The sequence below is a fragment of the Convolutriloba macropyga genome, chromosome 15 (assembly GCF_964194025.1).
Source record: "Convolutriloba macropyga chromosome 15, txConMacr16.3, whole genome shotgun sequence".
Taxonomy (NCBI): Eukaryota; Metazoa; Xenacoelomorpha; order Acoela; family Convolutidae; genus Convolutriloba; species Convolutriloba macropyga.
Genome location: NC_134482.1, coordinates 9,689,046 through 9,702,422, shown reverse-complemented (window position 1 = coordinate 9,702,422; position 13,377 = coordinate 9,689,046). Strand labels below are relative to the sequence as shown.

The window sequence follows — 13,377 nt, the reverse complement described above, 5'->3', positions numbered from 1 at the left end:
TTGCATTGAATTTAAGACCCTATGGTGGTCTCATTGGCATCGACAATTCTACACTTGACAAATATTTCAAATCATAAAAAATTTTAAGATTGCATGCTCTTCTCCATGACGCTTCCGGTTTTGTACTTGAACACAGAGAAAAATGATCACGTTATTCCTACGTCTTGCCTTTTCCAGTCACGAATTAGTATCTCGGTCACGTGACAGGCATAGCGTTCTGCCTCTATGTAAAAACTTTTAAGAAAAATTTGTTCAGTTTATTGAAATGTTGAAACTGCGACCAGTTGTTCTTGATATTGAAGGCTTTCGACATAAAAAATTGGGTTTTATAATCAAAGAGCTTTCTGTATTTACTCATAATTACAGCAATACAGTCTCTTTCCTACCCCCAAGTTCCTTCAATATACCTTCCTCAAGTGAACAAAAGTCTTACCAGTGGGTTTCAAAATTTCTTCATGGTTTGGCTTGGGAGAGCGGAGATTACCCCTATTGCTATTTGCAGCAAATTATTCAAAGCATCAAACTTCGTTTTCCCTTTGCCGAATTTGAAGCAAAAGGAACTGAAAAAGCGGATACTTTGGAGAAGTTACTCCAAAGAGACGTTATCAATTTGGAGATGTTGTTATGTCCAAAGGTTGAAAACCTAAAGTTATATCGCAACATACCAATTTGTGATTTACTTGCGGTAAGTTGTCGCAAACGACAACGAAGGAGACATTGTGCTAGAAGGCCAAATTGGTTTACCAGTGGCTGACGAATGAGTCGTGGTTTGGAAAAATCAACTCTATCTCTCCTTCAAGTGAGTTTGTCTCCAAATTTGACAGCTTACATTTACCTAACGGCTGAAGACCAGCTAACCGTTACATTTGTTAAAGAAGAGAAAGTTGATACTCGTGGTCAAACTGTGTTAAGGAAGCAACAAGTTACCTGTACTGACACAAAAGTAGAAACACTGAAAAAGTACTTTTCCCTCTTGGAGTATTTCAAATTATACTATGTCGATGCAAGAGAAAGCGCGAAGAGTGAAACTAACACCCTTACTTATGCCCAAGCATGCAGTGCCAGTTCAAATATCTCCAACGGATGAAAGTCTTTGGGCTAAAAACAAGGAGAGCATCAGAGACAGCAACGTAGAGTCAGTTACGTTGTTCAGAGATAAAACTGACAATGCGAACGCAAAGTATACTATTGATTACCAAAAAACTGATGAAAACTTCTCTGTTATGAAGATTTTATTGCCAATTAATTATACATGAGCTTGAGCTTCAATTGATTGTTTAATTTGAAACACTGTTTCAAATGAACCAACCGGAGGACAAAATTGACGCTGGAGGAGCTATAACTGACTTAGTTGTTGATGAAAATTACCAAGAAAGGCGATTTTGGAGGTTTTGTAACTCTAGAGTTCCAAGATCTGAGGTCGTAATAGTTTTCATAATAGTTTTTTTTATAGGGGTTTCCTTTGTCAAATTGGTGTTTTTTAAACTCGATTTTGAAGAATCAACATTCTGGTTTTCACTCCTCTCTTTCACAGTAATAATTAACCCAAAACTATCTAACCCGAAACTATGAATAAAATAATTTCAACTACCGATGTACTTTTTTTGCTGTTTGTGGCCCCTCATGTTGTGGAAAAGCTGAATTGATTTTCAAAATGTTACTTCAAAACACCTTTCCATCCAAATTTGAATCAAAATTTCATTTCTATCAGCATGACCAACATAAATTTCAGTTCATTGGGAGAAAAAAAAACATTCAGTCTATAAATTTTTCTAGTTTTGAGCAACTATGATTGCGTTTTGGTATTTGACGATTCATGTGAAGAAATTTTAATGATAAAGAGTTTTCTAATTTAGCGACAGCTGGACGTCATAAAAAAATCAGTGTGATTTACGTGAAGCACAACTTGTTTCAACAGAGCAAATAGTCCAGAACGATCGATCTTAATACAACACACTTTTTTTATTTAAATCGCCTCGTGATGTTCAACAGATTGGTTTAATTGGTCGACAACTCAACAACACACAATTCTTGTGAAAAGTTACGAGTTAGCAAGAAAAAAACCTTTTGGTCATTTATTAGCCAAAAAGCAACCTTTTGGTCATTTATTAACAAACTTCAGACGCATTACGTTACTACTCTAATATTGTGCCTCCAGTCCCCTTCAATTTTTTACCTACTTTCAGCAAAAGCTGTTATTACAAATCTTACTGATGAAAGAGAAAGAAGTATTTATGCTTCAGAAAATGCTAAAAGTATCGGATATCAAGTTAAAAAAGTTAACCAAGTCAGCCACTAAAAAGTTTATTTATTTTCTCTGCGAATGCTTCCAGAACCTAGTTATTGGTAACGTTCCCTTTAAGAAAAACTTGATAGAAACCTAAGAAAGTGGATTCAGAAAAATTTTATCGAAACAGACAAGTTTGAAGACAAAAAAAAAGAATTTTGTAAGAGAAATAGAATTAATAAATGCGGTTAGCTTTGGTTGTTATCTCTACTTGAAAAACCATAATGCATGCAGAAGAATTATTTATGATTCCGAAGCGAATGTTCATATCGAAACAACCATTAAAACCAGCCTATAGAAACAAAGCAGCTCAGCAAACACTCATGCAAAGAAATATGCCAAGTTCCGAGGGCAGCGTGGAAAGTGCAGATGGAGTAGTTAAAACAGAGCCAGTGTTAACTGAGCGGGAAAGGAAGCTGAAGAGCCCGAAAAAATGTACTCGATTAGTGATGACAGCGAAATTGATCCAGTTGTCACAAAAAAACCGGACAGTGCCCCCGCATCTTTTGAATCAATAATGGCACCAGTGAAACTGAAAGAAAAACACAAAATCACACGTGCAGAAATCTTGCTTCATCTCATCCTCCAATCAGAAGCAGTAACAATTGAAGAGGAAAGCAAGTTATTATACATCAATCAAGAACCAAAAATTGTACAAGTCTCCAATTTTTTAAATGATCTACAACAACTTACCAGAAAGATTGATCAATCAGAATACTGCCAAATTTTAGCTGTTCTCCCGATTGAGCCTGAATTTGTTGCAAACACTTACGCCAAGCAAACTATACAAGCCTATGAAATTGAACAAGAATTCTTTCCAACCCAACAAAGTCCACAATCAGGGAGTGCTAACCCAAAACGAGGCACAACAGGAAAAATGACAAAATCAAAAAGACAAACAAAAAAGAGAGCGAACCGAAAAAATGCGATCGCTTCATCTTCTGAGAGAAAAACTGTGGAGCAACATTATTCGAAAGGCCCTGCTTCTTTTGGTAGCCCAAAGCGACTTCATACACAAAGCAAAATGTCAATGGCAAAAGTGAGGTCATATTTAGAAACAAAACCGTCCTTCACAAAATACCGCTTAATTCGTTTAAACTTCCCAAGACTAAGAGTCATTGTAAAGGACATTAATGAAATTTGGTCTCTGGACTTAGCTCATGTTTATAAACTTGCAAAGTACAATCGAGATGTCAATTACCTTTTGGTAGCAGTTGTCTGCCTGTCACGAAATCTAATAGTGGAACCAATGAAAACGAAATATGCAACAGAGGCAGCCCAAGCATTCATAAAAATGATCACGTACAAACAGCCATTAATGGTGTGGGTTGACGATGGTAAAGAGTTTCTTGGAGCTTTCGAAAGTTTGTGTGAGAAAATCTACTGATACCTTGAAGAAAAGTGGACTGACTCTGATATTGATAAATTGGATCAGTTTGTGAGCGCAATTAATTCCCGTGTTAAGCGATTCAGTAAACTTGCCCCCAATGAAGCTACAAAGAAAGATGTACCAAGATTGGACTCCCTAAGTGCTCAAACAAGTATCCTACAAAAACTCGAGTTTTAATCGGAGACTTTGTTAGAATTGTCAAAAAGGACCAATTGTTCAGAAAAGGATACAAACAATCCTTTTCTGACAAGTTATTTGAGATTACAGATATTCCGACATCGTCACCGCCTACCTACTCTATTATTGACGCAAACAAAGAAGAAATAGAGGGCAAATTCTATCAGCCAGAATTACAACTGGTTCGTGAACGCACCAAATAAAGTGGCGCGCAATCAATTTGAAGATGAGCTCACAGTACATGTTATATCGTCTGCATCGATGCAAATATTCAAATTTAATACTGTAGCTTCATTTCGAAACTTTCCTAATGATGAAATGCTACTTTCTGGCAATTGGAGGGTAGCGTTAAGTGAAATTACTTTTCCAACGAAAATTGAAAACGTTCCCACGATTGCAGCCTACTGGAGAATGGTGGAAAAAATGTTGAGCATTTTAACGACATTTGCTTCGATGGGTAGTGGATGGGTACTGGAAGAAGTGCTGAAAGTTGATGTGAAATTCGCACGTTTCAGACCAATTCGCGGCTCGTCCTATATTGCATTGCCAACTAAAATTGCCAGTTTCGCGGTCTGCTCAACATTAGAAATCATAACGTCCAGCAGTGCTTCAGATATTGCTATGTGGCAGCATATCATCTGCATCATGGAATAAGTCTGGACAGAGTTGATCAGAACTACCAAACTGCCAAAACATCCCCAACCACTTACAATGAACCGGGAATTCATCAACCATTAGGTGAATTCGATATGCTTATGGGCTTTGAGGATATTCTAGAATTCGAAAAACTGAATGATGTTCAAGTTAATGTGTTTGGCTACGATAACGGACAACTTCTTCCTCTCGAAATTTTGTCATATGAATCTGAGTTTGTAATGGATTTGCTTTTGTTGTATGATGGCGATTATCACCACTATGTACTGATTTCTGACCTTGTAAAAGTCGTTTGCTACGTACGCCGTATTGACTTTCGTTGTTGTTATCAAATTTGGAGTTGCTTTTGGATATGTCGAGACGGCCTCGAAAGTTACAATGTGCACATGACCAACTGTGGCAACAACGCTCCCGCAGTTATTCAATTGCCTTCAAGCGATCAAAATTCATACAAATTTACAAGACTCTCTGCAACTTGGTTCGTACCTTTAGTAATATACTTCGACTTTGAGTCTTTTCTTCGACCCGGGTCGGGATGCAGAGGACCTAGTAGCAGAGCATTTACACAAATAAAGAGATTTAAGAACCGTGCGGGTTCGCGTTAACAGCAATTGATCGCCAATCTGGCAAACCAATTTTTTTGCCAAGTTGACAGTTATGATGACGGTATGGCTAATTTTGTGAAATTGCTACAAAGCTTGCAAGAGATAATCACAAGCAATAGAGAAAATATCCGTTTTTCAAAGACGGCTTTCGAAGTTCGGACAAATCTCAAGCTACACAAGCCTGGATTTGTGCGAAACCGTTTTCGGAAGTCGAAGATCCAGAAAACTCGATTGATTTAGACCATTGTCACTATAGTGGCAAAATTCTCGGGTGGGCGCATGAAAACTGCAACCGAGCAAGGAGAAATATCAATTTCATATCTGTCGTAGGTCATAATATACAAAATTATGACCTACACCACACTTGCCTAGTTCTGAACAACTGTGAACGAATAACGATCATCAGCGTCATACGAAAAATACATATCGATGACCTTTGGTGTGCTCATCGATACTCTTGTTACCAAGAAAAGGAAAACAGTGAAGGTGCATGAATATCTACGGTTTATCGACTCCTTCAAAATGATGAATAGCTCCTTTGAAAAACTCGTAGAAATACTCCCAGAGAATCAATTTGAAATAATGATGTCAATGTTTCCGACTGTCTTGGGTGAAAATATCCAGCTGCTAAAACAGAAAGGCTACTATCCCTATTCTTATATGAGCAGTCGTGCCAAGTTCTCTGACACACAACTATTTCCACTAGAAAGGTGGGGAAACACCTTAGACAGTGGCAATGTGAATATTACAGAAATTAATTTAGCTCATGCAAGCAGGATGTGGGAAATTCTTGGTTGTGGAACACTTCAAGATTACCACGACGCTTACTTAAAATTAGACTGTGCACTATTGGCCTGCGCCTTTTAATTTCACAGAGAATTGGGTTTTACTGCTAATAAGTTGGACTGCATGCACTTTTTTACTCTACCCAATATGGCCAAAGAAGCTTCATTGAGGATCTGCAAAACAAATGTCGAGTTAATGACAGAACGAGAACATCTAGATTTGATCGAGCCTGCCGTCCGCGGTGGCGTCACCTCTGTCTACGAAAATCGGCGATTCATTGCTAATAACCAAAACATTCCAAACTACAATAGCACAGAAGATCATCAATTCGGTTTCTGTGTTGATGCGAACAATTTATACGGAGGGGTGATGCAACTTGAAAAACTCGCCCTCTCAGAATTCGCATTCAACTCAGAAGTTACAATTCAAGAGGTCTTAGACACAACCGACAACGCCAGCGTGGGATATTTTGTGGAGGTCGACCTTTCATACCCACCAGGGTTGCATGACGATCACAGGGATTTCCCCCTGGCCCCTACCAAGGACATCGTTGAAGAGGAGTGGTTGGGAGAGTACCAACTTAACTTAAAAGAGCAGCACAACCTCCCCGCATCAAAAGTGCAGAAATTATTTCAAATTTTTTTTATAAGGAGAGATATGTGGTTCATTACAAATTGCTCAAACTGTATATTGAACTTGGAGTTGTAATCAAAAAAGTGCACAGAGTGCTGCAGTTTTGCCAAGAAAACTGGCTATCACCATATATTACGTTAAACAGTGAATAATAATAAGTTTGAGGAGAATTTTTATATGTAAATGAACAACGCTGAATAAGGCAAAAACTGTGAATCTAAGCGACGCCGCAGTAAATTTACAATCACGCGTAATGCTGAACAAGTGCTCAACGTAGTGTCTAAGTTCGAGTTTGACCGCTACATGATATTCGGTGAAAACATGGCTGCTTTGACGACACGACCAAAATCTATCTTTCGGAACACTCCGACTGTTGTGTGAGCCACTATCTGAGATTTGGAAAAATGTCACATGTTTTATTTCCACTAACGGGTCATGCGTCCAAACTTCTAGTGTCGCCTATTATATAGTGATGCGGACAGCCTCTTATATTCTGTTCAAAGTCCAGACTTCTACAAGGAACTATCAGAAAATCCGCAGTCAGTTCAGAGCCATTTCGATTTTTCAAACTACCCGTCTGATCATTTCTTGTTTAATGCCAGTAACAAGAAAGTAGTCCCTAAATTAATGGATGAATTTGCCGGCGACTACATTACCAAATTCATCTACACAAAGCTAAAACTATACTCCACTCTGTCAACAAGTAAGTTTGTTCTCTTTGAAATCAATAATATTAGTTTTACTATAATAATACATAGTTGGTTAGTAAACATTTGGAAGTTGTTAGTTCGTATTGTTACTATATAGGGGGTTAGTTATCAAAATAGCGCATATTTTTTCTCATTTTCTTTCTATCTTTTCAGGTTGTAGAAAACTCTAAGCAAAAGGACTGACGAAGCCTGCGCAACAACATCTACATATTGCAGACTTTGGGAATACCCTGCTGTCAGGCAACAGTGTAGGTGCAGAGAATACCCGGATTGTTTCTGAGCACCACTCGCTGCTCACAGTAACTACAAACAAAATTTGCGTGTCAGCGTTTGATAGTAAACGCTACATACTACCCGATGGCATAAAAATCCTTCCTTTTGGTCACTATGAACTGGGTGATTATGCTATAGATAAAATAAACTGGAGCGACAGCGATGTGGAGTGGGATTATGAAAATTCTGGCTATTTTAGTTACTTACTGGCTTAGTTCAAGTCCTGAGTTGGATAACAGTTTCGTTGTGCCACAATCGTCTCCAGAAACCAACACCCAAAGCTCCAACACATGGCAGCCACCCGACCCCGGTTTTCTAGCTGCTGAATTGATAAACGATTCGGATATTGAGAGCAATGATATAGTCGATTTTGATGCAAGTTCGGATGAAAACTCCATTCCCGATAACCCGTTTATTAATTTTGAAGCAGAGGAAGCCAGTGAATCTGAACCAGAAGAACCAGTGTTTAAAACTGCAAGGCCTTATTAGACCGTGTAATTAAATTTAATAGCGCAGAAAAGCTCACGCAAAACTGGTCAAGTCTTGATTTTGAATGGAGTTAAGTATTTGATTTTAATTTAAATTGATTGATTGTTTTGAAAGCGCTAAGACTACTGAGAAAGCGGCGAGAAAGAAAGGTTGGAATAAAGCGGAAAGGAAAGGTTTTACATGTACAAACCATTCAATCCCTCCTAACCTAATTACCACTCATGGTCACTCCCTATATTACCATGTTTAGCATCGCATGAATACCCCCCCGCTCTTAACGCTCTTATTATTTACTACTGATATTATTAGCAAATCATGTTTACTTGTAGTTTTTTTGCAACAAGTAAACATATAAAATATTATGTATTTTTTTTTCAACTTATTTATTTTTGAGCTCATGACGAATATGTCCAAACGGTTTAGCAATTACCCGTGGTTTTTCTTAAAATATTACCGTTGGTACAATTAATAAATAGAAAGTGATATATAGATAATGACATTCATGTTTCAACTGATGAATGTTAAACACTAGCTTTTGTTTTGAGCAAGTAATCGCGTCAAATTGTGAAAACCACCAAAAAAATCTACAGTTAAACTCTACATACTCCTGGAGACTATAGTTAAAAGCGCACCTTACAAACTTGAGAGCGCTGGTTGAACCAATTCCGTTCGCCAGTTGCATCATAAAGAGAAATGGCGCTCTGAAAAGATTAGCGGCAATCAGCAAAAAGAAAACAAAATTATAATATAAACTCTGTTATTAACCAAAAATTATTTAAACTCAAAACTATTCACAATAAATGGCTTCCCTTTCTTCTTTTATTGCTGTTTTCGCTGTCTTCTGTTCATATACAGGTGCGTTAATTTGTAACCGTTTATTTGGTTCACCAATATATAGATATATACAGATATTATATATCAAATATTATATAAAATATATATGTTAATTTCTTGAGATAATTTTTTTTAATTCATCACCGCTGATGTCCCCTATTGAACCAGAGATCGCTGAAGTTTATGGGTGGGACAGCCTAGTATCAGTGAATACTAGATATCCAAAAACACAGCTAAAGTAAGAGAGTAGTTTCACAACAAAATGCGACCGATTCAAGAGAGGTCAATTAAGTGGATCGAACAATAAAGGCGTCTTGATAATCGAAAACTCTGCTTGTAGTCTGTATTAGGGTATGCTAACTGGACTGTGGAAGCTCGTAAAAGTGTGTTTGTGGGGGGGGGGGTTAAAAATGCAATTTATTTGTGCTGTCAAGGAGACCAGAGGGAAAGATGTAAGAGCTGTAATATATAAGACTTATTTAAAAGTTATTATTATTTTTCAGGAAGAAAACAATCAGAAGGAAGTTTTATAATGCGATTCTTTAAGAAAATTGATGATGTTAATAATTTTGCTTGAATGATTTGAATTATTGAATGTTTCATCTATATTCAACCATATGGCTGATTTTAATTTACTTGTTTAAAAAAAATTGCAGAAGAATGATTGATCGAGAAAGGATGGTTGCTTAATACCATTCAGAGCAACTTATTCCAAGCAATTATTTTCAGAAAAAAATCGGTATGTGTGTGTTGTAAGTCTGTGAGACACAATTTAATTCGAAAACGGCAAAACAGTTTATCGATCGTAAACAAAATATTTCATCAGAAAAATAAACTTTTAAAATGTTTTATTATCAAGGACCGTGCCGCCTCATCGTCCATTGATAACGGGAAATTGATTCAGCCATATAGTCTGAGCTGATCTCAACACTACCTTTCTACTGGTCTTTTGTCTTACTTTTGATGTTGTCAAGTATACTACAGGCTGAAACAAATCTGCCATCCTTTAGTTAAACTAGTAAAGCAAACTAACGCTATTAACCACTATTAAAGTCGCTTCCTTGATGTCCGACAGCGTTTGTCTTAGCAAACAGCGCAATACACCACCACTTCGCTATATGAAACCACAAACAACACGAAGCAGCTTTTGGAAAGCGCAAACAGCGAAGAGTTTAGTTCTATTTATTGTTCCGACCCCGCTTGAGGGGGGAGGAACTATATACTCAAATGGGTTTTTTTGTTCAGACAATTTTGGCCGATCGATATATTCATCGTATAGAATTGGGAGTGGAATCATTAAAAAATTAAAAAGAGTTTTTCAATTTTTGCTGTGAATATTAGAGGTATTTCAGCAGTTTTATTCACATTTTTGACCAAATTTTCGTCAATTTTGACCAATTTTTTCGTCAATTTTGGCAAAATATGTTGCAATTGTTAATTGTAGTGTTATTGATTTTATCTCTAAAGAAAGAGGAGGGTTGCTGAATTGTTCGATCTGAGTTTATTGTTAAAATTTATGCTAAATTTTTCAAAATTCAGACTTTTTTCGTCGAAAAAATGGCTTTTTTGGCCCACTTGCATTAAATTTGCTAGAAGTAGACGCCTTCAAACTGCGGCCGTCCTCTTCTTGATCTCAAAAACGGGTTAGCTGTACTTCCGCTGGCTTTAGGAGTCTTTTTGAATTATAGTTTTGCAAATTTTTTGCAAATTTAAACCCGATAATTATACAACATGCATTAATTATTTTTGACAAACTAAAAAATTTTCAACAGAATTGAAACATTTCGCAACCTTTTCAACAATTGAGTGTTTTCGTAGACGCGCAGCTATATCTGGGCTGGTCTTGACCTCACCATGGATCCTTATGATAAAACTTTTTTAGATTTTAACGGCGCCCGACCTTTTTCTTTCAAAATATTTCCGCTATGTAAATGTTCTTTTCGTAAATTTCCGACAGCAATTTCAAATCAGGTCTCAATTAATGGCAGATAATTTTAACGAATAGCAGGACCCAACGATATTGAATCATGGTTTCAGAGTTAAGCTCATGGGTTTTATGGCTCTGACCAATTGTTTTCAAAATTTTGTGGGCTTATTGCGTTTTGCTTTCGATTCTTATACCTTTTGTGGCCCAATACTTATTGATATCAATCAAAGATCCAGTTAGCTTTCAAAAGGTATAAAACATCTTCGATAGTTTTTCCAGTTGTTATGTAATGTCTGTTTTGACCTTGAATTTATCTGTTTTGAGAAAAAACCGGTGAATTTTTGAACTCTGCCACTATTTTATTTTGTTTCTCTCATTTTCGGGCGCAGTCTCATTAAAAACAGACAGAAATCGACTTTATTTGAGTAAAAATGAATGCCGGTAATGTTTTTATTTTTAATTGTTTTTTATTTTGGTACTACGCGTCTTCAATTTTTCTTTTATTTTTGATCATAATTGCATATTTTATGAGTTCATTTGAGACACTGTAGTGAAGACATTGTAGAGAAAGTGCACAGCGTTGGGAAAAAGCGTATTTGGATATGTTATTTATTTTTGTTGAATAGTTTATGTTTTTTGGGTTGAGACACAGCTACCTCGCAAAACTTTGTGGTTGTTTTTGATTTTTGCCTATGTTTGCCTTTCTTCTCGTTGTTGTACACCATATACCTGACAACGATAGATCTCAATTGATTTCCAAATTTGAAAACCTCAACCTAATTAAAGGTTTTAGTTTATAGTTGTTTGTTTTAATGACTTTCAGATCAAATTTCAAAAAAAGGTTTTTTTCATCTCTCTCCTTTTTGCTTTTATTTTTGTCACGATGTAACTCAATGTCACTCATTAAAAGTCTGAATTGCCTCTTTTGCGCGCTTGTTTTTACGTCTTGACTGATTGCTTCGACCATTTAGTTTCATAGAAAAATTTTCGAGATTTCTATTCTGTTCAATTTTTGGGTTTCTTTCGGCTGTCATGTCTGAGTAGTCCTTCTATAAGGAAGACTTTTGTTAATGCTAAGAAAAAGAAAAATTAACAATTTGCTGTTTTTGCAGGTATCGTCCTATAATTATAGTGCCTTGAACAGTTTCATGTCGCAAAATTTTTTGGTGGAAACCGCTTTTTGTTGTAATTCTATATCTCTTATGATTTTTGAAAGTATTTGTTTTCAAAAATAAATTTGGGTTTTTGAGCTACGCTTTTTAATAGTTTTCCGGTCGATTTGTAGCTCAGTCTCTGTAAGCACAGGTCACAATCTGTTTCCAGTGACCTATAAACTAATTTTTATAACGGTTTTAGCTTCAAACATTTGTTTTTGGGCTTTGTTTCTACTGTTAGTTCGAGATTTCATAAAATGTTAGATTTTTATATATTTGTATTTTTCAAAGGATTTTTGGTTTGTTTATAAATTATAACAATAATCATTGATCCCATTGGCTTTGAAATTTTGGGCAATCAAACATTGGATAATGACATGTCTCAATTGCTTACTGTATAGATGCAAATGAAAAATTAAATGGTTTTAGTTGATATCTAATGACATTAATAACTGTGAAATTAATTGTTTTCCAAAAAGGAAAAGTGTTTTTGAGCTTAGCACCTATTTGCTCTTTTTTCGATTTGTTAACCTGTCGCATTGGGGACAGGTACCGTATCTTTTCTAATGAAGTTAGGTTAAATTGTTTTGTTTTGGTTTTTAGTTGATGCGAGTGTGATTTTTTATGATTTTTTTTGTTATAGACATCGAGTTTTGGTCGTAAATAATGTTTGTTGTTTGATTTTCATTATTGTCCTTTCTAGTGGTCCTATTATCAACCATTTTCATCGGCCCTCTATCGTGGCGTTATCGTATTTCATTGGCTGTTTATAGAACGATGTGTATGTTTCTGAAAGTTTTCTGTCTCTTCATCATTTGGTAGCCAAGTCAAGAATGTGGCGGATGAACGGGGTCGGAACATTATGTGCGTACGCACATTACCGAGCCTCCTTGTATCATTTAATTTTTTGCTGCAAATACTCTTTGTATATAGGAAGCTTATTTAACACATTTGGAGCAAAAGCGTTAACACTTTAGTAGATAAATGTCACACGGGCTTTTTAACGAATGCGGAAATCGATTTAAAAAAATAGGTGCACGAAAGTGAACTGATAAAATTAAAGTTTTTGGTCAAAATGGACCAAACTGTAAAGTAAGATTGTTTCACAAGATACTTTTACCAGATGATAAGAGGAACCTAATGTCCGTATCAGACATGAATGTCAGCACCACGAGGAACCAAGTATGCGGTGACATCATAAAACTATTGTGTATCTCCTTAAATCGAAAAGTCATGAATTGGAAAAGCACGAAACAGTACTTGATCTTGAACGTTGTGAGTTCTGTCAGTCACAAAACGAGAGAAACCTCAGAAGCGAAAAGTTATGGAATTAGAGATAGCCTGAACTTGGACATTGAGCACGCGCAAATCTACTTAGACGTCCTATCGTGTCAGAAGTTGTAGATGGTCTGCAATTTGCAATCGGTTTCTTAAAAAGTGAGAGTAGATACCAAAAAG

At 36.3% G+C, this 13,377-nt stretch overlaps 1 protein-coding gene across 3 annotated transcripts in view; it reads left to right on the top strand.

Annotated features, from left to right (window-relative positions):
- The window catches only part of LOC142354405 (uncharacterized), a 68,138-nt gene that overhangs the window by 750 nt on the left and 54,011 nt on the right, over positions 1 to 13,377 (top strand). Inside the window, exons 2-3 of one of the 3 annotated variants that reach the window (XM_075406689.1) lie at positions 8,314 to 8,347; positions 8,550 to 8,859. In XM_075406689.1, the coding sequence (XP_075262804.1) occupies positions 8,805 to 8,859 (55 nt within the window). In that variant the 5' untranslated portion in view covers positions 8,314 to 8,347; positions 8,550 to 8,804. The remainder of the gene's footprint in view (positions 1 to 8,313; positions 8,348 to 8,549; positions 8,860 to 13,377) is intronic. The other 2 variants (XM_075406688.1, XM_075406690.1) reach the window with 2 other exon arrangements.